We start from the raw sequence: 22,228 nt of genomic DNA, 5'->3' as shown, positions 1-22,228 counted from the left end.
TTACCGCACTGCTGGCCAAACACGGTGTGAAGGTGCAGGTGCGTCATCCTACGCCGCAGTCTTCCCGTCTCTCTCCAGACACCAATTCAAAATTTGATCGGCGAACCGTCGTTTTCTCCACACCTTGTCCTCTCGTCTGACCCATCCGAACCTCTGTTCCCACATCACTCGCGCAGGGTGGCGCTGAGGAAGCAAAGTCATTTGTGGAAGAACTCCTGCAGTGGAAGGCTGAGGGGGTAGTGGAAAGGGAAAATTGATGCTGCGTTCGCACTCGAGGTGCATAGGAAAGAGTGCAGCCTTTAGCTCGTATTGTATCACGTATCGTGTTATCCCGGAAGTTCTTGCCACCTCTGAGATTAGGTGGATGTCAATTTCGCGTGCCGTTCTGTGAGTTGTTCTCGTCCCGAAATAACAGCAGATTTTCAAACAACGACTCGCTCGGAGGTACCGCCCAGCGCAGGCGGGTGGTGTGGCATGACATCTGTCGAAGAGGACGCTGCGATAGGCGTCGCATTAGGCGATGCCACCTCAGCGGGAGAGATTTTGGCGCTTCGTGACGAGCTCAGTGAGAAAGAGCTCGAGCTCCTTGAAATGCAGCAGAGCTTCGCGGAACTCGTGGCGAAGCACGATGAGGTCAAGGCCCAGCTGAAGAAGGCATCGCGGTTCAAGGAGGACTCGGCGAATATCCTGCAGAGTGCGGTCAAGTTCAAGGAGGAGGCGCAGATAACCGCCAAGAACGCGACGGAGCGCGCCGATAAGCTGCAAGCTGACCTCAAGTCGACGCGAGAGGCTGCTGCATCGGCCAAGAAGATGGCCACGCACTTCAAGGAGAAGTGCGAGGCTGAGCACGAGCGGGCAGCCGCAGCCGAGAGTGCCGCCGCGGCGTTGCGGGTCGAACTTGAGACCTTTCGCAAGTCATCGACTGCTAAGATCGCCGAGCTCAATGAGAAGCTGGAGTCGCGGAGCAAAGAGAGTGAGGAGGTGATAACGAAGAAGGACCATGAGCTTCGGTTGCGCGAGAGCGCAGAGGCGGAGGCGAGGCTCTCCGCGGAGTTGGCAAAGGTCAAAGAAACGGCCGAAGACGTCGAGTCAAAGCTCAGGGCTGAACTTTCGCGCACGCGGGATGACCTTGCGTTGGCGCTGGCCAAAGGGAAGGTGACGCGCGAGAGTGTAGGAGACTCGTCGGGACAGCTCCTCGCTACGGTGCAGAGGATGACCAGGGAACAACTCGAAGCTGCTCGTGAGGAGGTGAGTAGGGCGTACGAGGTTGCAAAGTCTAGAGAGAAGGAGGCACAAGATGCTCGGGAGAAAGTTGAAAGTTTGCAGCAGTCGCATGCGGTGCTCAAGGCGACAATGGATCAACTTCGCGAACGCGTAGACGACACAAAACGACACGCAGAGACGAGGACCGAAGCGGCAGCACGACACAAGGCCACATCGCGCAATCTTCGTAAGCAGCTAGCTGAAGTTCACGCCGCTTTGGCGGACGCCCAGGCTGAGCTCCGGTTAAGTCGGAGGGGTGAGACGCGAGATACAAGAGACAGCGGCACTTCTGCCTCTTCCAATCTCATCGGAGCTGCAGAAGAAGCGACCTCCGTGCTGTCCGCCGCGCTCAAACAATGCTTCGAACCTGGATCCAATTCTCAACTCGTCAATCAATGGATGGACGTGGGCGTCCGGAAGGACGAAAGAGGTGCATCAGTGCTTCTTGCGGTGGCGCATCGTGCGGCTGGGGCGCTGGTGACAGCGACATCGCGAGCATCGGATGCGGAGTACGCGGCAGAACATGCGATGCACAGTCTGGAAGATACGCAGCTGGAGTTAAACGCCGTGCAGGCTGAGCGAGATGCTGCTCGAGCTGCAGCTTCGGCTTCGGACGAACGAGCAAACCGGAGCAACGAGGAATTGAGGGATGTGCTAAATCGTCTGAGAGATTCGGACAAGAAAACGCAGAAACTGGACGAGCTCATAAGGCGGCTGGCGTCACGCAGCTAGTGCACGTTGATAACGTCTACATGATCAATTCTAGGCTCTATTAGGTCAATTCACGTCGTGTCATCCCGACAAAACACTACTGGTAAGCCCGATCGAATCTTGTGTGTTTGCAACTTCTTCCACTTCCTTGATCGGGTCGTTTTTTCTGCGCCGTGTCATCTGCGGTGAATCCGAGCCCTCGCGTTTCCGTCTGTTATAGAAGACATCTGCATTTGCCCCAGAAGCCGCCGACCTTAATTTGGGTTGATGCGGTACCGGAGTACCAGTGAGTGGCGATTTCACTTTTTCCCAGGCTTCATCGTCAGAGTGAACATCCCGCCGAGGACTTGGGATCATTTTTGGCATCGCGGAATCAGAGTCGCTGGAGTCCTCCCCCAGGCCAGGCACATCTCCGTCTTTGGAATCGTTCGCATTGATTGTCAGGTCAACATTCCGGCCATTTTCGCGTCGTTCCTTCACCTTCCCTCTGTCTGTCGTGGCAGTTGATGCATTCAGATTCCCGTAAAAGTGATCTGGTGGGATACCTGCACGGTTGCCTATCACCACAGGTCGGGTGCGTGGGTCATTTCTGCTCGTTAGCTTCTTATCAGGAGCATCATCTATCACCACACGGTCGCGCTCCTGCTCTCGTACTCGCTGCATTCTCTTCTCTTCATTGGCGGCAGCTGCGCGCTCGCGCCTTCGTGACACCTCATTCTCTGCCGCGCTCACGATCACCCTCCGTGATGTGATCTCATCTTCATATTCAGCTATCACCCCATCGATAGCCTTGATCCGTAGATTTCTTTCATCGATACATTTCCTATCTGCCGGGTCGTCAAGTTCCGGTATGGCCTTCTTCAGCTCCTTCAAAATCATTAAGGAAATTTGAGGGCGAGCTACCATGCTCTCCTCGGAAACAAACCAGTCCCTTCGGAGGAAATCCTGCGGCAAAGCGGATGACGAAGGACACGAGTCGTTGCGGTATGCGGCCGTTATCTCTTCGCTTGTCAGCTGCTTCGGCATATTGATGGCGAACCTGTTCAAATATTCGAGGAGAAACACTCCGCAGTCGCTTCCGTTGCCCTGCTGAGGGACCCGCAGCCTGTAGTGAGGCATCTCTTTGTCGTTGAAGTGAAGCAGATTGGTATCCTGGGTATCCATGTACTTGTCAGCCTCCTTGGGATTGACTCGCAACCATTCCATGGCGAGATACTCGCGCAATTTAGCGACCGTGCTCTTCGTGGTATGCCCATGTTTCATGGAATCGAGATGTAGAAATGTGGGCTGAGTGCCGGAGTCATCAAAACTGCCGTCCAACAAGTTAATAGAGCCGCTCTTTACCTTTCCGGGATGGCAAAGGATGACAAGACTCCAGTGTGAACTTGCATGAATGGGGAAGAACACGAAATCCTTTTTGAAGATATCAACGCCCCTCGTCCACTTGCTGACACGGTCATGCGCCGCCTTCTGTTTTTCCCAAGAACTGTTACCAATTTCTTTCTCAAAGTCGCGATTCGAAAGCTTCTCAAAGAAGAACGAGTTGAACACATGGCAGCGGTCGCGATCCTCTTGCTTCATCTCTTCAAACCACAACTTTTTGATGCGAAACTCAATCACGCTGTCGTTCAAAAACTCATTGTCTCGGAGCGTGAGAAGATCGCGTGATGTCACCACAACAGTCCCAGTCCCTTTTTGAACTCCTGCACGACCTTTCCTTGGGGATCCTCGGATTTTAGATTCTGGAGGATAGATGGCTGATATCTCACCTATCTTCTGCGTAATACTGAGATTGACGGTCGAACGAGTCGGCCGACTGGACACGCGGAAAGAAGGTTGTTCAAATTCAGGATTTTTTGCTCCTCCTGATCCGCTGCCATCCTCCTCCTCGTTGTCTGAATCGAGGATCTCGATCGTCTCCGGCTTGACATTTGCAGAAGACCTTCTCCTATTTCTCGTCGTCGCACCAGGGGACAGGATGTGTGCGGCTTGTTGCTGAGCCAAGTTGGTTTGCCTTCCCAGCCGTCCAGGCCTGGGGAACCATTCCGTTTCATCTTTTGACTGACGTGAAAATCTCCCACGACCGAAATCTGCGCCAACACCTGGATAGGGAGAGGGCTTGTTCCCAGGTCCTCTCTGCGACCTTTCAAGTACCTCATCTAAGACATTCCTGCGATCCCCTCTTGGGGGCCCTTGCAGCTCCCCACGGGTTAGAGCAACCATGCGCTGTCCGCGACTCCCGTGAAAATTGTTATGCTGTATCTTTCGGTGTTCGGCGAGCTGCTTCTGCGCCGCTGTTTTTTGCGCGCTAAAGCTGCGTTGCGGTCGCCTACTAGACAGAGTTTCAGTTTCATCCTGAAAGTCGAAAATCGATCCGGCTTCCTGTGCTCGCGCATCCCTGGTCGCCGCTGCCCCGGGTGTCTTCGCCGCGCGCTCTCTGTCAATCTCGTCCTCTCGTCTCTTGAGGGGAATCAAGTCTTTAATGACCTGGATGCGATGTCTCAGTTTGTCAGTATCAGTTTTCCCTTGTACGTCTTTCAAGGTCTTTTCGTAGCGTGCCAATTGCGCATCAAGATCCACCGCGCTCTGCTTGACGAGGCTTTCGTACAGATCGTGAGACTCAGTCCTGCTGAAACTGGCTTTCTTGATATCTTCGAACTTTGAAGAGAGAGAATGTTTCTTGGCGGCGTGCATGTCGTCGTCATCCTCGTCGTATCCCAGACTGAGGCTGGACCATGACACCATCACGACCGTGAGGAAAGCACCTCGCGAAGATCGCCCCTTCTTCGGCACTGTCAAACGATATCACTTTGATGCAAGGGTTCTGCAACGCATGGTGGTATAGAGACCAGCTGAAGCGATACGCTCTCGCAGCTCGACCCGGTCCTTATGTCTTTGACCGCGGGCCCCGGCGTCCGCGCACTGCACTTTGGCCCTCGCGTCAAAAGAAGCTGAAAGCAGGGTGCCCAGCAGTCAAAATGGGGTGCTCATGTTCCCCACTCCCCCATTCCACAAAAAAAAACCGAAGGCACGCACGCATTTGTGTGTTGCGTTGAAGAACTGAAGTTGTGATGTTGTACAATAAAATATGATCAGTCGTCCTTGAACACTAACCGAAGATGCGGGAAACCGCTGCTAACCTTATACCTCTCAAAGAGATCCCGGATGCGTTGGTAATACTCGTCGCACGTCCGAAGCACGTCCTCCTCCAAGGCGGTCCCTCCTGGTCCCGGCTCGGGAACTTTGATGGGCTCACCAACCACGAAGCTCAGAGGTAATGGCGCTGGAATCGGTAAGAAACCTTTAAAGCCACCAGGAAGAAACGGCATGGGAAATCCGAGGCGCTTGTACGTCCACCGTTGCGCAGCTTTCCATTTGATGATGTTTCGTGTCGCCTGAGATTCTCCGAACACGAAGACGGGAACCAGGTGAGCGTTTTCCTCAATCGCTATTCGAATGAAGCCCCTGTGCCTGGTGCACAGCGTGACCACGTCATCGCCGTCCCCTCCAACGTGCTCCACGAGCTCTGCCTGCCCACCGGGGCACAGGACAACGGCACCCTGTTCGCGAAGGCTCTTCAAAAACACGTTGCGCGACACGTTTCGTGCACCAGCCCACATCGCGACATCCCTCAAAATGGGTACCCTGAAGATTACAGAGGCACCGAGCGTCACAGGAGGAGGAACCGAGGGAAACAACGAGGCGAATTGCGGCGTGAGGTGGAACCAGCACGCTGCGGCGGGATACATCCCGTGTGGATGGTACCCAAAGATGTACCGACGCTCCTCCCGTTTACTTTTCCTCCATGATCCATCTCGCACCACTCGGCACTCGCCATGCCAGCGCCGTGCTGCATCTTCTACGACCCTCGTAGCCCACAGCTGAAATGCCGTCCACGTTCGCATACCCGTGGACCCTGGTGCTCCTATGAAAGTTGGCGAGTACGCCACGCCCAGGATAGCAAATGTTGTGGCACTCCAGGCCAAACTGGGTGCTGCGATGAGCACTGTAGCGATGATTGCTATGAGAAGGAGGTGTGGGGCGTGGATGACATGCAACACGAGCAGCATTTCGAAGAAACCCTGCCAAGATGATTGAGTTGACGATGCTCTTTCGACTGAGGAGTCATTCAGAGCAGAGATGGATTCAGCAGCACTCGCGGGTGCAGACGATTGTGGTTGAAAGTGCAGGAGTGAACACGCCAATATAATCTGAGCGGCAAAGCCAGCACCTCCTGCTACTCCAGACGCAACGGCGATTACTTTGAGGTCATCGTCGCCGATCGGTTCTCCAATTCGGCCAAAAATAGCAGCCGATCCGCTTCGAATCATCATGCCTGCGGTCACTGCGCAACCTGCGACGCTGAAGGCAAAACACGCCCATCCGAAACCCTGCAACAGCATGAAGCGTAGTCCTCCGCGACCTGGATTGTAAAACGACCAAGTCTCCGTTAGAGCAAACCTAAGTCGACCTCCAACCCCGTGCGTCACCGGGACAGCGATGGCAAAACAAGACAGGGCTAGGGCAACAAACATAAGCTGCGCGATTGGAGATTTCGCTTGGGAGCGATGCGCCGCCATCAGAAGCCCGAACCCGACCAAGGCCAGAATGAAGCACAACGAGGTGATAATTGCTGTTCCGCTCGTCTGCAGCACTTGTAACATCGCGGAGGGGGTTCGCCTGTGACCTTGCCCAGGTCGTGCGTGATGACCGCGATGATACGTGAGCAGTGATGAAACCATGAGAACCTCGCTGATGAGAGCCGAACAGATGGACCCCCCAAGCAATGAACGCTCGTTGACGTGAGTGCGCACCACAGACATCTGGTCGACGTGAAGAAACATTCGACCGAAGGCCATAACGAGGGCCAAGACGAAGAAGCTCCAGCTGAAGCCTTGGAAGGTCATGAACCTGTATCCACCACTAAAGAATATGTTCTTGAAACGCCAAGGGTTCGTCGCATTCTTGTGGAGTCGATGTCCCGCCACGCCGTGGGTGATGGGGACGGCGGCCAGGGCGGTTACGGCGATGACCTCCATATTTTCGGTCGATCTGAGGCGAACAGCGGTCTTAAGTTAGCGGTTGTTCACCTCTTCATCAGGTCCTAAGCTCCCCGAGCGGGCTACCGGGTGCTTAATACGTACCCGGCCAGCTCGGTCGAGCGCACGAACTGAAGTCAGCGACGACCCCGCGCTGTGCCTTGTGAGAGAGGGTGTCTTTCTCGAACATCGTGAAATATTGTGACAACGACAACCTCAAAATTCTGAAAAGACACTACAATGAGGTTGACACTGCTGAACAGGCTTCCTTGCGCCGCCCATGCTGCGCTCGCCGACGCGTGGCACGTCCCCGAGTAAGGGTCGCGGTATCTTTCCTCCAGCACAAAGAGCAGGTAGTGGTCTCGTGACTGCCATGCAATCAACGACGACGGGTCGGTCTACGATTCTCATCGGGGACGTCCTGGCCATCTCGACAAGCTCACGTCGCTCTGGGGTTAGCTAAAGCTGGAGCTGGGAACCGAGAGATTCGAAACATCGACGGTCATTTTCCTCGGAGATCTGTGTGACCGAGGTCCAGAAACATCAGGGGTGTTCAATTTCTTGTCTTCCCTCAAGGACAAGCACCCAAGACAAGATGTGAGGCATCTCGCTGGGAACCACGACTTTGCGTTCGCCACCTTCCTCGGTCTTATTCCAATCACGGACGGAGCTGTGGAAGAGGGAGAGTTTAAACCTCGCCGAGCGGAATACCCTTTATGGGAAGACTCATCCAGTAAACAAGCACATCTTGGAATGCATTTGCAGGGTCGGCGTTGGGGCGCCTTCTCGAGGGAGGGTTTCAATGACGGCATCAACGCATTTGACAGTCACACGACGTTCACTTCTTACTCTGCTGCTCCCGGTGACCGCGAAGATCTCCTGAAGAAGGTGCCCGTGGAGCATAAGAAAATACTAGAGTCGCTAGAATTCGTTGTTGAAGTGGAAGACGCAGAAGAGCATGGGAAGAAGCTGGTTGCCGTGCACGCCGGTTTGGAGACTGATTGTCCGTTTGATGTTCAGATGACAGCTCTGCGGCAAAGGAGAGTGAACCAAGCTTGGGTGGAGGCACTTCAGGGGAGGGCGAACGTCATGAATCTTCCTGAGGACACGCCCGAAGATGTGATAATTGCCAGTGGACATCACGGTATCCTTGAGATGCGGGACCGGCGTATAATCATCGACGGATGTGGTGGTCATCGTGAGAATCGACTTGCTGCGGTTATCCTCCCTGAAAGGAAGGTTGTGAGGTCTTCTTCATGATGGCCGAATATCATCACCTAATCTAACACCTAGTTCTAGAGGTAGCTATGAATAGTATCTACGCCTGCACATGCCATTCATTTGAAACACCATCTCTACCCGGAAGGTTCTCGAGGAACGAAATGAGAGGTGCAAGCTGAGCAGGGATTGGCTCAATGCAAGCCGCTCGCCATACTTCTTCAAATTTCTCTCCAGAGGCAAGCTGGACGATAGCAGCAAGACGCTCAAGGGTGGTCCGAAAAAGTTGAGTCGTCTGGCCTCCCCCGCGAGCATCAGCCTCTGTGTAAGCACGGGCAATATCTGACCAGATGGAAGCAGCGTGATTGGGTACACGTGGCCATGTCATCATGCATAGAAGTTCGAGGCAAGAAGCGGCACCGATTGCGGTTGCATCGTCTCGTGCATGAAGCCATTCGAGAAGGGGAGGAAACAATCGTCCAAGATGTGCGGCGGCACCCAGTTTCAATGCAGACAAGAGCGTGGGGAACTCGAGTACCCACGCCTTGGCGACGGCAACCTCGTGGTTGCGTGAACTCGCCGCCTGTATCATAGCCTCAAGGGCCGACATCAACCCAGGATCTCTAGGATCATCGGCACACACCGCAACCGCTGCGCGGGTATGGGCCGCTGCTGCCGCTCCAAATACTTCTGCAGTTGATCCTGACAGCGTCGAAGAGGCCGCGTCGAGTAGGGCAGCACCGTGCCAGCGGAGCTCAGTTCGATTGGTGGCTGAGATGAGAGCAACCAGAGCAGCGCATCCCTCACGACGAACGGCAGAGCTAGTGTGGTCCATTGCACGAAGGACGCACGGCACGATGCGGGAAATCATTGCGCTTGCATCTTGGTTTTCGGATTTGACAGCTCTTCCGAGCGAAGGGTACCCAGAAGATTCGATCAGCCATCGAAGACGCACAGAAGCTACAAAAGCTGATTCTGTTGTCGGTTTCGCAAGCTGCTTTGGAAGGTGGGGTGGAAGATCAGGCGCCAGAGGACGAGATTCGCGATCATCGCGACTTCCAGCAAGACCGCCCCATCGCGGCTCAGGTTCGATCGCAAGCGAGAAAGCAAGATATGCAGCTGCCTCGCCAAGGCATCTGGCTAAGCAGTCACGAATGGCATCGCCAAAGCCGCGAGATTCATCCGCACCACCGTTTGCATCGTTATCAAACATTAGCCCAAGCAAACTCCTGCCAGCTGCTGAAGCCTCATTCGAGCTCCACTTTGGTAATCCGCCCGCGCCATGCAACTCTGTACCTCTGCAATAAGCAGCCGCAATCATTGCAACACCAGTAGCGAGGCTCATGACTTCTGTCTCTTCATCCAGAGCTTCATCGTTGTCAACATCTGCCATAGGTTCGTTCTCATCAATCAACTCGATGATGAGAGGTCTTCGAGATACCGGGTCGGTCTTCGTAGATTCTAGCGACTTACGTTCCCACGCGTGTCCATCCTTTCTGAGTGTCTTTGGAGGTTGCCTATCCTCCGCTGGCACGACACTGATTGTCGCTTCCAACGCGCGTATGCGAGCTGTGGCTATTTCAGCAAGCTGTGGCGCGGATGCTGCCGCCGAAGGATCAGCAAGTAGATCCAACGCTGGATCTCCCCGGGCAGTGGATGCCACGATGTTCGAGGGCGGCTCGAGCTGACTGATGAGGGCGTGTGCAGCGGCGTTGAACATGCGGTGATGCTTCGTGCTCCCCGTGCCTGTCTTCCCTGAGGCGATGGACTCAGCAACAACTGTGACGCCCTTAAGTATGGCTAAGACCTCATCGCGGGACCTCTTGTCTTCGTCTCGGTCTTCCAGTCCTCTCACGGATTCTCTCACACCGCGGCCAACAGACATCAGACCTTCAGGGAGCAAAGGTGCAGCGTGGGCGATTCCGCTGAGAAGTCTGCGGCAGTCTCGAAAGACATCGGCGTCTCCACCACACTCAGCAGCTCCCAAGATGACGCTCGTTGAGAGGATCAGCTGCGGCATAACGCCAGCCACGGGGAGTCGCAGACCTCCGCTGGAGACACTTAGCACTAATAGTCCGATGCTCGCCTTCACAGCTTCTCTGACAACCTCTGAATGTATCGCGAATCCTCGAGCACCAATACTTCCCCGTGTGCCGTCGGCACCGAGAAACTCCTTCACCTTCTCACAGGCAGTCGCAACCCGACGAGCGATACTGTTGGCGATCTCAGGCGATTCCGTTGATGCCACTAAGTCAAGGGCATCAATCACCGCCGCACGAGCATCTCGCTCATCGTCGTCGACCAGATCTGCTTCCTCCCATGGATACCTGCCAGCCGCAGCGGCTGCGATCAGGGAAGCGGCATCCTTCGGGAGACCAGAGTCGTAGTTCTGCAGCTTTGTCCTCCAGCGCACGGTGAGCACCTCCGCAGCGACCCGGAGAGCCACGCTGCGGATCTCGGGCCTGTCATCGTCTCGCGCTATAGCCAAGAGGATGTCAGCCGTCTCTCGGATGGACTCATCTCCCGTCACGCACGGATCGTTCTCGAGCACCAGCGCGCTAACGACCTGCGAAGCTGCTCGGCGCGATTTCCCCGCCCGCGATCGGAGTCCCGCCTCGCCTCGAAGGGCCGACCAGAGGGACGCGCAGCCAGATGTCGAGGCGTCTTCGGCGATCGCGGCGGCTTCCTCTGTATCGCTCGAACTCACCCAATCCCTGACAGATGCAGCCACACTTAGCCGCCCCATACCTGTAGCACCACCCCGTGCGGCTCCTCCTGACTCTGTGTCAGAGTTCTTGTACGAAGGTAAACTTAACAAAATCAACAACGGCGTCATACACGGGCGCGCTGGAACGTCATGGGAGCGGGGATTCCCTTTCCGCGAACCGGGAGGGCCGTGTGCCACCTTGCGCTATGTTTCTTGCTAGCGCTCCTCCTCCCCGGCGTGCAGGTGCCCAGGCCCGCGCTAGCTTCGAACGTCTGGGCCAGGGTGGAACCACTCGGCGATCGCGGTTTTCACGGGGACTACGGCCCCCCGGGTCGAAGCGGCCACACCGCAATGGTGTCCGACGAGTCCAGGATGTTCGTGTTCGGGGGCAAGGTGAGGGTACCAAACGGTGACTACCTCAACGACATGTGGCTGTACGACTGGAACACAGGCAACTGGACCGCGTACAATCCCAACGAGCTCGTTTGCGAGGAGTGCTCGGTGTGCGCCAGCGAGCGCGCGAATCAGGAGGACGGCCACAGGTACATCAAAGCGGACGACGGTTCTTTCATACCGTGCCCGGAAGAGCTCAGGGCGGAGTGGGAGGCCCTGTCTGTGACATCGCGCAAGTTTGGTGCCACGTGCGAGTACCACACGACGTGCTTCGACTGGACCGGGCTGAGGCCCTACGCGGAGCCCAACTTGGAGAGTGGGGTGAACCGCGCGTACCGTGACCTTCCGAGCGGCCGATGGGAGCACCAGACGGCGCTCGTGCTCAATAGGCTGACAGGAGAGCGCGATACCATCGTGCTCTTCGGAGGTTACAGCGTCGACTGCATCGACTATTGCGACGACCTGTGGCACTACAACGTACCGAGGAGCAAGTGGGTAAAGATTTCAAACTTCACCAAACCGATCCCCGCCAGACGATGGAAGCACGCGATGGTGAACTACAAAGATGTGGTTTTCATGTTCGGCGGCCATGGTCAGAGGTTGCAGCCGCCGCCCCCTGGTCAGCCCCGCATAGCTCACGAGATTTACGATACCCAGAGCAAGTACGAGGCCACCAACCCACTGTACTATGACGACCTGTGGGCATATAACGTTACCGAGCGAGAGTGGGAACAACTCAAGCCGTTCTGCACGACATGCCAGAACCAGTCGGAGGTTGACGGGACAGCAGAGCGCGATGTATTCGGACCAAGAGGTCGCCACAGCCCTTCGCTCGCGAATTACGACGACTCGGTGTACCTTTTTGGAGGATATGCCTTTGGAGGCGTGACAAACTTCGTTGGTATCTACCCCACTGGCACGGCGACTGACTATCCATCGTTGAACTCAAAGTACTACCTCAACGACATGTGGAAGTACAACATCACCGTGAACGAGTGGGAAGAGCTGTTTCCCCATCCTAGGTACCCTATCAGGCCGAGCCCGAGGTTTGGGCACTCAGCCGCAATCAGCATCAAAGGCGACCAAGTTGTCATGCTTGTGTTCGGTGGATACACGTGGGACGATGAGATTGGCGATCTTTGGTACTACAATATCTCAGGCGACACCTGGATCAAAGTTGAAGGCGAGGGTGAATATCCCTCGCGGCGATACAGGTCCACTATGGTGCCCATTGGCCACACATCTCAGCTCCGCACTGGCTCCACGCAACAGGCTGGTCGTGCCCTTGTTTTTGGAGGACACGGGTGTCTGAAAGGTGCAAGTTACGTCGAAGCGACAAAGAGCAAGGTAGTGTCGAATATGGACCGTATCAACAACATCGATAGGCAATGGGACACTCAGTACGACGCCACCGGTGACGGCAAGATCACGGTTCGTGGCATTGATGTGAACGAGTACGGCGACCCAATTCTCAGTACCAATCCAGACCTTTGGATCCAGACTCCAAACGACTATGGTGAGAAGTATTGCTACGAAGAGCTGGATGATCTGTGGCAGTATTTCCCCACGTCCTGCCCGAAAGATTGCTCGCGACGCGGGGTCTGCGAGTATAACTTTTGCGTCTGTGATGATGGATTCACTGGAATTGACTGCTCCAACGTCTCTTGCCCTGACGATTCCTGCTTCTTTGATTATCTGGGACACAGACAAGTTTGCGAACAGTGCAACAACCGCGGAACATGTAATGGATACACGGGACAGTGCGACTGTCAGTTTCCCGCGTCGGGAGAGTCCTGTCGTGAATACGATTGCTTGAACGACTGCAATGGCAACGGTATCTGCGATCACGCGCGCAACAACTCCCTGGGGTATGGTGTCTGTGAATGTTTCACGAAAGATGGCAGACCAGCATACGAAGGCTTAGACTGCTCCATTCCAGTGTGTCCTTGGAATCCTGCGAATGAGAAAAACTTGACGTGTTATGATCGAGGTATCTGCGTGAACGGAACGTGCGTGTGTCATCCAGGATACGGAGACAGTTTCGTCCACAGGGAACTGAGTGCACCAGATGGTGGGTTGTTCGGCATCAGGATTCCAACGGATTGGGACGGTACCCCGATACCAGGCTGCGGCTACGATGAAGAAAAAGATGCGTACAGCGAAGCGTTCCGCGGACCAAAACCGGCAGATCCTATCACGGGAAGACCTGCTTTGCCAGAGTGTGAGCCCATATGGGTTGCTGATTGTGGCGATGTGTTTTTCACTTTTGCTGGAGCACCAACGCTTTACGGGATGCCGCTTATCATTGCCCTTTCGCTGGCTTGGTTGGCAAACGAAATTCTAGACATCAACACCAGACCTTAATGGTTGTAATGTACAACAAGAGTGTAATCTAAAATCATAGACTACTCATGATCCTATAGTAGCTAGCTAGCTAGCTAGCTGGCTTTCTGAGCTACGTTTTCGTCCTCGCTGATCAGATGGGAGAGCAACCCTCACATTTTCGAAGAAATGATTCGTATTTCCCCTCGGCACAGGACATGATCGTCGAATACACAGTCAACTGGTTCAGGATTGGATCCAGAGAGAGGACGTTCGAATATATCGACGACGGCAGAATCGCATCAGCCCCCACCTTCGAAAGAGCTTTCTCCGCTGGCTTTCTCCTGTTATCCCATATTGGCATCGGCAACCAGTGGTCGTAATTAGTCTGCACGAGAAACCATTCCCCGGATGCTGCATCCATCTTCCACGCATCCAACAAGGAGTTGTGATCCCGGGTCAGGACCACGCCGTCGCCCTCGGAAGCTCCTCCGATGATCAAATATATCTGTGTCGCTAGCGAGCGTTCGCTGAACATTTTGACAACAGAGTTGAACGTTGATGCATCGTCCTCGAGAGCCTCCCTTGTCGCCCAGGTCACCGGATATGCGTCAGACGTCAAAATTGCGTTGATGAGGTTCAACACGCCTTTTAGCAAGTTTGGGATGGGGAGCGGGCCTGTCATCTCTCGCTCGTTCACGGTCACCGAGAACACACCAGATCGCATGCCGGTGGCCGCACCCACGTAACCGGCAAAGGTCGTTACGATAAACGCCGGTTCCCCGCCCTTGGTGAACTCCACGTCCATCGCGAGGTCCCGCAGGTTTTCCGAGAACGATGGCATGCCGAAACCAAAGTCCAGGTTCCGGGCGTGGTACAGGTGACCAGTGCTCGAGCTCCGAGCAATTACGGAGGTGCAGAATGGTGTGATCTCGAAAAAGAAGTTCACCAACAGGATATCTCCGAAGGTGACGTTCAAAGCGGCGGCTATCCCCTGCATCTCCTCCCTCGCCCAAACTGGCAGACGCTCCTCGACGTGCAAGACGAGCTTGTCGACCTCCGTGTGAACCTCCTCTGGAAGCAGTGCGAATAGACTGGTGATCGTCTTATGCGCCGCGGCTCGCTTATCTTTCATAACATCGTTCCAGCGAACCCCCGGGGGTTGGTCCAGGTCGACTCGATACTTCGGGAGTTGCGCGCCATCTCCCGAACTTCCGAGGGGCGCAAGTTTCACGCGTCGAGGTGCTACGCCCACGCCCCCCCGTGCAGGGCGCGCTGGAGCGAGCGAAGCGACCTCGCCGACGACGAGGCAGAGACCTAGGAAGCATACTACGAGCACACGCGACCAAACCCTCATCTCTCCGCTTGAGTGTTCGTGGGGCTCTTTGCGGGCCTGGGTGAGCCTATCCGGCAAGTTATGTCGACTACTGCTTCAGTCAGTGAGTGCTGGCTTGCTGGAGACTGCGCAGACGGGGGTGCCCACTGCGTGAGCAACTCCACGAATATTCCTTTTTCCAGCGGCGGTCGCGTCATACCCCGGGGCGCGGATAAGATGGCTCCCGTCGGTGAGGATGCGAACGCGCCGTCTTCTTCTTCCGCAAATGCGGAGGCGGGAGGGAAGGCGTCCGCCGGATCTAAGAGCGAACTCAAGGCGCTATGGCCGTTCATCATTATCAGCATCACGTACCTGCTGTTCACCGTCACCGACGGTGCAGTTCGCATGCTGGTCCTGCTACACGCGTACAACAAGGGCTTCACCGCGATGGAGGTGGCTGTCATGTTCACGCTTTACGAACTCATGGGTGCAGTGACGAACCTTGCAGCGGGGGTTGCCGGGGCGAAATGGGGCATTCGCGCCACGCTAATCAGCGGTCTTCTTCTCCAGATCGTTGGACTTGGGATGCTCTACGGTTGGAGCGACGACTGGTCGAAAGATGAGGCCATCGTGTACGTCACCATCGCACAAGCCATGTGCGGAATCGCCAAGGATCTCACTAAACTTGGCGGCAAGACTGTCACGAAGCTCGTAACGCCGGAGGAGAAGCAGGAGAGGCTATTCAAGTTGGTGTCGGCGCTGACGGGATACAAAAACTCTCTGAAGGGTGTCGGTTATTTCATGGGAGCCGCGCTTCTGGACTGGAGTTACTTCGCGGCGATATCGGTGAATATCGGATTCATCATAGTCGCACTGCCGTTCGCCATCTTTGGTCTCACGACCCAGCTCGGCCGCGTGGCGTCAAAGAACATCACGCTTGAGGCGGTCTTCAAGCAGTCAGACAACATTAACTACCTCAGCCTTGCGCGCTTGTTCCTGTTTGGCAGTCGTGACCTCTGGTTTGAGGTGCCTCTGCCTTTCTATCTGCGATCGGCGGAGGGACTGGGCTGGCCACGAGCGGCTGTCGGTGCGCTTCTCGCGGGTTATATCATAATGTACGGCCAGTGCCAGTCGTACTCGCCCCAGCTGGTGCTTGTGCCTCTGAAGCAGTCGCCACCGAACAAGTGGGTGTGCATCCTTTGGAACGCCGTGCTCGCCATTTGCCCAATATTTATGGGCGCGATGGCACTAACCTCCGTGTACGACGAGCCGGGAGACTCGAACACGGGGAAGGTTGTCACCCTCATGATCGGCGTTTTTAGTTTCGCCATCATATTCGCTGTCAACAGCGCTGTGCACTCGTATCTGGTTGTGAAGTATGCAGAGGGCAACAAGGTTGCGATGAACGTGGGCTTCTACTACATGGCCAACGCGTTCGGACGACTCACGGGTACGATAATATCCGGAGCGCTTTACTCATACGTCGGATCGAACGTCAACGATGGACTCGCCGCTTGTTTCCTGGCGTCCCTTGTTTTCGTGGTCATCAGCACGGCGGTCACATTTTGGATCAACGACGACGAGGGTGGACTGAGGTGCGGGGGAAACCTCGGCTGTCTCGGGGCGCCGCCGCTGAAGGATAGGGATGGAAACAGCGAGAGGGGAAGAGTGGGCGATATCGAGGCTGGACCCTCGTCTGGGGCCAGGCAGTGATGAATCTAGTTGATAGATTTTTGCGTGAACGTGGGCTTGTGGCAGCCAATGTTTTCCCATCATCCTTCCATCCATGCTCGAATTTTGCCAATACGCGTGGAGAAAAAATGTGCGAAATCAAGTTGTCACAGAGAATCAGTCTGCGGAAAAGTGTTTATTAGCCATTTTCGCGGAAAGTTTTGCCTGTCAGCCACGAGATAAAAGCTGAGTCAGTTTCCGGCTTCCCTCGCAGCCACACGCGCGCCTGGGCACGGGACGTTCCGTGAAAGTGTGCATAGACTGAGGGCAGCATACGTAGCCCGCAGAGGATTGCGGGAATCAGCCCGCAGTCATGGGACCGTGCCTGAGCAAAGCAGGGTAAGCGCGCGTCTCCAGCCCCGATGTTTCAGGTTTCCGGAGCTGTGTTCGTGCCTCCGCTGGTGGCGACTTGAGGCGAGGATTCGCGGCGGTTCAGGAGTTATATCGTTCAGGCGCCTCTGCATATTCTCTGCGAGTCTCATTCGCCTCGTGTCTTCTGTTCTGTCGTGCTCGTGCACGTGACCCGAACGACGCTTCAAACGCAAACTCACGGTTTCCGCCCGTATGTTTCCCCGCAGGGTTGGAGCTGATGACGCTTCAACAGCCGGTAAAGCCTTTCGCACGGCACCTGGGAATGACGTTCGGAACGACATCCCGGCGAATACATTGAGATCGGCTGAGATGACTGGTGGATCTACGGGAATCACCGCAGAGAAGGCCGGTGACCAGGCGGTGATCAGCCCTGCAGATGACTCACAAAAGGCAGGTCGGGAACCTCGCGGTGACGGGCAAGCAAACACGAGCGAGTCAGAAGCTCAGACCACGAACGAAGGTGGAATGAAAGAGGCGACATCGACAGTGGGACAGATTCATCTGGAGGTCGACGAGCAGACTGGGCGGCGACTCAGCAGGCTTTCTGGTGACTCTTTTGCATCAGAGGCGTCAACAGCGACGCGTATGGATGAGCCGACGAAGCTCACGGACTCCGTCGTTAAGTCATCCGTGAAGATGGGGGAGCAGGAGTACAAACAGTTCAATCAGTACATCATCGTCAAGGACCTAGGCCGCGGTGTTCACGCGAAAGTCATGCTCGGCCTGAATGCCGCCGACAACCTCCTGTATGCGATCAAGGCCACGAGCATCGCAGCTGTCGCCGAGACGGCGGTGAGGAAGGAGATTGCCGTGCTGAAAAAGCTGAAGCATCCAAACGTGCTGAAGCTCTTCGAGGTCATCGATGATGCGAAGACCAACGAGCTTCTCTTGGTGCTGGAATTTGCTAGTGCTGGTCCTATCTTCACGAGGTACAACATGGTCCCAGTGAAAGAAAATAGATTGCTGTCCTACACCCGAGACATAATTCAAGGTCTGGATTACCTTCACCACGTGGCGGGAATCGCACACATGGATTTGAAACCAGAAAACCTTTTGAAGTCTGGCGATGGTACGGTGAAGATCGCTGATTTTGGGGTTTCTTTCATCGGAAAGGCGAATACAAAGAATTCCAACAAACGGATTGTCGGAACTCCAGCTTTCATCGCCCCTGAAATGCTGGGTGAAGATGGCTATGATCCATTTGCCGCGGATATTTGGTCTCTCGGAGTTTGCATTTTTCATATGGCGACAGCGAGACTGCCCTTCACAGGACGAACAATTTTCCAGATCATCGCCATGGCAAAGCGGCAGGGCTTGCAATTTCCTGAAAAGCCAGATTTATCAGCAGAGTTGAGAGACTTGCTGACGATCGTCCTCAAAACGGAGCCTGAAGAACGTGCTTCATTAGAGGACGTGATGACTCATGCTTGGACGACAAAGAACGGTTCAGATCCATTACCGCCCTCTCTCAAGCAATCCGCAAAGCTTACGGTCACCGAAGAAGAGATCGCCGACGCTGTTCGCATGGACCCACTTGCTGCGCTTCTGCGTCCAAATTTCAAAACGGAGAAATTTGGCGCAGGAGAAGTTATTATGCGCAAAGGAGAAATTGGCGACACTTTGTATTTCATCAACGTCGGAGAATGCGAAGTTCTTGTCGATGCACTTCACGATGAAATCGCTGAACAAACCAGTGATATTACTTCGCAAGATGAAGCAGAACACCTAGGTGTTCTTGCGGTGCGAGGTGAGGGCGTGGTTGTGGGAGAAATTGCAGTTCTCGAGACCATTCTTAGGATGCAATCTGACGGCGACAAACAATTTCACGGGAGAAGGACTGCATCTGTAAGGGCCCGTGGAAACGTTGAATGTCTGTCCGTCACCGTCGAGGAGCTCTTCGCCGCGTTAGAACAAGATGAAGAAGGAAAAGATCGCCTCTTCCGTACTGCAAATGACAGGCTCGAACAGAATACGGAAGTTCTTTTACAAATTGCGGAGTCGAAGAAAGATAGTTTGCATCCAGTTGTTGACACTGGGTTTTCTCCCAGAAGAATGATCCATGTTTTATACGCCGAAGACAGCGTTCCTACGCAGTTCATCATCAAGCGACTTGTCAATCGCATCGACGACATAGAGCTCGTGTGCGTCAATGATGGCAAGGCCGCACTGGATTATTGCAAAAACGCAAAGGACGGAAACAAGCGTCCAGACATCATCCTGATGGACTGCCAAATGCCTGTCATGGATGGCTTACAGGCAACCAGGGAGATCCGAAAGCTTGACGATCCTATACTTTCTCGGGTGCCCATCGTAGCAGTGTCGTCTGGAATCAAATCTATGAACGAGAAAGATTGCATGGATGCCGGAATGGACGACTATGTCGCGAAGCCGCTCAATCAACAGGCGTTGACAAATATCCTCGCACGGAATATTCCAACCTCGTTGATGAGGAACGCGATCGATACAAGTGACATTAAACTCATGCAGGAATTGATGATTTCGGATGAGATGGTCTAGAGCTACACCTTAGCTTTTATAAAAATCGTAGTGAATCGATTCTTCTCTATCGCGCATGAGCGACAAGCGAGTTGCTCGACCTACTTTGCCTTTTGCTTTTTGCTGATCGGAATCTCGCATGTTCCGGTCTCGCAGTTGTTCAAATCGATGGGACGAACTCGCTCCTTGCTTTCTCCGGAGGCGGAGAACTGGTTCTGTGCATCTTGAACAAAAACGACCTGTTCTGGCGCGGTGGCTACCGCGGGTAAATGCTCGATGATTTCGCCAATCCCGCAAGTTGAAGGATAACCAGCCTGACGAAGAGCCTCGATACAAGCTTCCGCATTTTCTTTCGGCACTGCAGCTAGCATACCGCCTGCGGTTTGTGGATCGTAAATCAGCGGATATCTGGGATTATTCGCGATTCCATCTTGATTAGCAACAGCCCTCGACAATCGAACATTTGCAGGTTGAAGCGATGAGGTTATTCCCATTTTCAAGCATTCTTCTGCTCCATCCAACACCGGAATTTCGTCAAGGTCCAAAACTGCAGCCAAGTTTGCACCTTTGCACATTTCTACAAGGTGTCCGAGCAGGCCAAATCCAGTTACATCGGTGCATGCCTTGGCGCCATGCTCGACCAGTAATTGAGCAGCAACCGCACTGGGTTTTCGCATACTGTCCAGTGCTTTGGTCACCCATCTTCCCTCAGCTTTTGCACGCATATCTGCAGCAAACAGCGTGCCCGTGCCGATAGGTTTGGTGACAATGAGAACTTGGCCTGGTTTCATACCTCCCTTTTTCATCAGTTTTTCTCGCTTGGCCACTCCGTGCACTGAAAATCCCAAGGCCAGCTCTGCACCCTCACAGCTGTGTCCTCCCGCCAGAGCGCATCCAACTTCCTCGAGGACCGCCGTGGCTCCAGACATCATCTGCCACAGCTCGTCCTCAACCTGAGACTCAAGACCGTACGGCACCTGCGCGATCGCGAGGACGGCGTGTGGCTCAGCTCCCATGGCCCAGCAGTCACCCAACGCGTGCACAACCGCTATTTGACCGAAGATGTACGGATCATCTACGAAAGAACGAAAAAAATCGACGGTGTGCACAGCGACCATTCCTGGTGGAACCGTAATGACGGCCGCATCGTCCGGCTGGTCAAGTCCGACTTCAACCTCAGGGCGAGTCGGAATGTTGAGGCGGGCCATCACTCGGCTAAGTACGCTGGCCCCAACCTTCGCTCCACAACCACCACAACGCATGGGGACAGCCTGCAGGGCGGCGATGGTTGCAGGACCAGCCGCGAGCGCAACCTCCGATACATCAGGCTCTGGGGATGCCATCACTGGCATCTCTTGATACATCTTCATCCACTTCCTATCGATGTGGTCCTTCCACTTCCAGAGCATTGCCCCCGTTGATGACGCCCCACCAAAGCTTACGGAACCGTACGAAGCCACGGCGTGTTTTGAACCGGTGCTTATGAGTCCGAGAAACACCTTCTGAGGACTGAAGTCTACCAGTTTCTCTCCGAGTAAATAGCGGCGGAGGTTATCGTGCAGTGGAGGGCCCTGGCGCACTGCAAACACTCCTGCTTTTGGGCGCGGATGACCAACCACGGAGGCGACATCTCCCGCGGCAAAAACCCCAGAATGGCTAGTCGATTCCAGAGTTGCAGATACCTTGATGAACCCGTTGTCAGTCTCAAGCCCAGCCTCTCCGGGCCAACTTTGGGGTGCCGCTTGGGTACACCAGATGCACTCATCCGCAGGAACTTTTCGACCACTCGAGAGAACCACTTCACCCTTCAAGACGGACTCCACGCCGTCCTCCTCGATAACTTCGATGCCCCTATCGTGAAATATGTGCAGAAAAGTTTTACGAATCGAACTCGCATGCGTGGGCATGAGCTTCCCGCGAGTGATCAGCTTGAAACTGGCGCGGTCAGCTGACTGTCCAGCCTTTTCAAGCTCCACCTGCAGCCGGTGTTGCATTGCAAGAGCGAGTTCGACTCCACCGGCTCCGCCCCCCACCACAGCCACTCTGGTCTGCGCGGTCGTCGAGAGAACTCTGTCCAATAGCGCTTCCCAACGCTCTCCGAACCCGTAGATGGGTTTGACGGGTGTTGTGTAGTCGGAAGCTCCCTGAACAGCCTTGGCAGGCGTGATGCCGATGTCGATGGAGAGTGCGTCGTAGGATATCGAAGGGCGGTCCTTCAGGATGACTCGTTTGTTCTCCAGATCTATGCTCACGGCCTCGTCGTGGATCAATCGATGCCCAGCAAAAGTGCACAGGGGCCTCAAGTCGACGTGACATTCGTCCCAGGTGTAGTGGCCAGCAATGTGCCCAGGCAGCATTCCGCTGTAGGGAGTGTTAACCTCCTTGGCCACGAGAGTAACGCGCACGCCCGGCAGCTTGTTCATACCGAGCATTTTCAGAACGTAGACGTGGCTGTGACCACCGCCGATAAGAACGAGATCCTTGACGACCGGTCCGCTGTCGTTCATCTTCCCCATGGCTGCCGTCGCGGGTGCCCTGCGCGAGCGCTGCGAACCCTTAAAAGCAAAAGTACTTTTCCGGCGAAACTCGCCTCGTCCGGTGAAGGCGAAGACCTGTGATGCGCTGCTGTGGCGCGCGTTAATGGCCAACGAAGCCGCGTCC

General features: G+C 54.9%; 11 protein-coding genes across 11 annotated transcripts; 7 read left to right on the top strand and 4 right to left on the bottom strand.

Annotated features, from left to right (window-relative positions):
• Positions 1–474: 474 nt before the first annotated feature.
• Positions 475–1,995, top strand: MICPUN_100898 (predicted protein; the record flags this gene model as incomplete). Its single annotated transcript, XM_002503103.1, has 1 exon — positions 475–1,995. One exon carries the CDS (start codon positions 475–477, stop codon positions 1,993–1,995), a length of 1,521 nt encoding a protein of 506 aa, XP_002503149.1.
• MICPUN_108400 (predicted protein) lies at positions 1,980–3,231 on the top strand. The gene has a single exon (XM_002503102.1). The coding sequence runs from the start codon at positions 2,879–2,881 to the stop codon at positions 3,065–3,067; it is 189 nt and encodes a 62-aa protein (XP_002503148.1). The 5' UTR covers positions 1,980–2,878; the 3' UTR covers positions 3,068–3,231.
• A 1,835-nt stretch (positions 3,232–5,066) lies between these two features.
• Positions 5,067–6,044, bottom strand: MICPUN_82855 (predicted protein; the record flags this gene model as incomplete). Its single annotated transcript, XM_002502746.1, has 1 exon — positions 5,067–6,044. One exon carries the CDS (start codon positions 6,042–6,044, stop codon positions 5,067–5,069), a length of 978 nt encoding a protein of 325 aa, XP_002502792.1.
• Positions 6,045–7,472: 1,428 nt separating this feature from the next.
• Positions 7,473–8,273, top strand: MICPUN_82680 (predicted protein; the record flags this gene model as incomplete). The annotated part of the gene is made up of 1 exon (XM_002503101.1): positions 7,473–8,273. A coding segment is annotated over one exon (801 nt), but the record flags the coding sequence as incomplete, so codon positions are not given.
• Positions 8,274–8,331: 58 nt separating this feature from the next.
• Positions 8,332–9,624, bottom strand: MICPUN_54343 (predicted protein; the record flags this gene model as incomplete). The annotated part of the gene is made up of 1 exon (XM_002502745.1): positions 8,332–9,624. One exon carries the CDS (start codon positions 9,622–9,624, stop codon positions 8,332–8,334), a length of 1,293 nt encoding a protein of 430 aa, XP_002502791.1.
• A 2,206-nt stretch (positions 9,625–11,830) lies between these two features.
• Positions 11,831–13,742, top strand: MICPUN_108398 (predicted protein). Its single transcript, XM_002503100.1, has one exon. The coding sequence runs from the start codon at positions 11,881–11,883 to the stop codon at positions 13,693–13,695; it is 1,815 nt and encodes a 604-aa protein (XP_002503146.1). The 5' UTR covers positions 11,831–11,880; the 3' UTR covers positions 13,696–13,742.
• A 65-nt stretch (positions 13,743–13,807) lies between these two features.
• Positions 13,808–15,010, bottom strand: MICPUN_83138 (predicted protein; the record flags this gene model as incomplete). Its single annotated transcript, XM_002502744.1, has 1 exon — positions 13,808–15,010. The coding sequence occupies one exon, from the start codon at positions 15,008–15,010 to the stop codon at positions 13,808–13,810; it is 1,203 nt and encodes a 400-aa protein (XP_002502790.1).
• A 285-nt stretch (positions 15,011–15,295) lies between these two features.
• MICPUN_68869 (major facilitator superfamily) lies at positions 15,296–16,519 on the top strand (the record flags this gene model as incomplete). The annotated part of the gene is made up of 1 exon (XM_002503099.1): positions 15,296–16,519. A coding segment is annotated over one exon (1,224 nt), but the record flags the coding sequence as incomplete, so codon positions are not given.
• A 1,188-nt stretch (positions 16,520–17,707) lies between these two features.
• Positions 17,708–18,502, top strand: MICPUN_82799 (predicted protein; the record flags this gene model as incomplete). The annotated part of the gene is made up of 1 exon (XM_002503098.1): positions 17,708–18,502. A coding segment is annotated over one exon (795 nt), but the record flags the coding sequence as incomplete, so codon positions are not given.
• Positions 18,503–19,123: 621 nt separating this feature from the next.
• MICPUN_74145 (predicted protein) lies at positions 19,124–19,492 on the top strand (the record flags this gene model as incomplete). The annotated part of the gene is made up of 1 exon (XM_002503097.1): positions 19,124–19,492. A coding segment is annotated over one exon (369 nt), but the record flags the coding sequence as incomplete, so codon positions are not given.
• Positions 19,493–19,668: 176 nt separating this feature from the next.
• Positions 19,669–22,083, bottom strand: SELD (selenide, water dikinase; the record flags this gene model as incomplete). Its single annotated transcript, XM_002502743.1, has 1 exon — positions 19,669–22,083. One exon carries the CDS (start codon positions 22,081–22,083, stop codon positions 19,669–19,671), a length of 2,415 nt encoding a protein of 804 aa, XP_002502789.1.
• Positions 22,084–22,228: the final 145 nt, after the last annotated feature.

The sequence above is a fragment of the Micromonas commoda genome, chromosome 6 (genome assembly GCF_000090985.2).
Source record: "Micromonas commoda chromosome 6, complete sequence".
Lineage (NCBI taxonomy): Eukaryota > Viridiplantae > Chlorophyta > Mamiellophyceae > Mamiellales > Mamiellaceae > Micromonas > Micromonas commoda.
Note: the sequence above shows the minus strand (reverse complement) of the source record. Positions and strands in the feature narration are given on the sequence as shown.

Bases quoted from the DNA above. Each gene is read 5' to 3' on its own strand.
- MICPUN_108400 (XM_002503102.1), top strand. From the start codon at position 2,879: ATGCTCTCCTCGGAAACAAACCAGTCCCTTCGGAGGAAATCCTGCGGC.
- MICPUN_108398 (XM_002503100.1), top strand. From the start codon at position 11,881: ATGGTGAACTACAAAGATGTGGTTTTCATGTTCGGCGGCCATGGTCAG.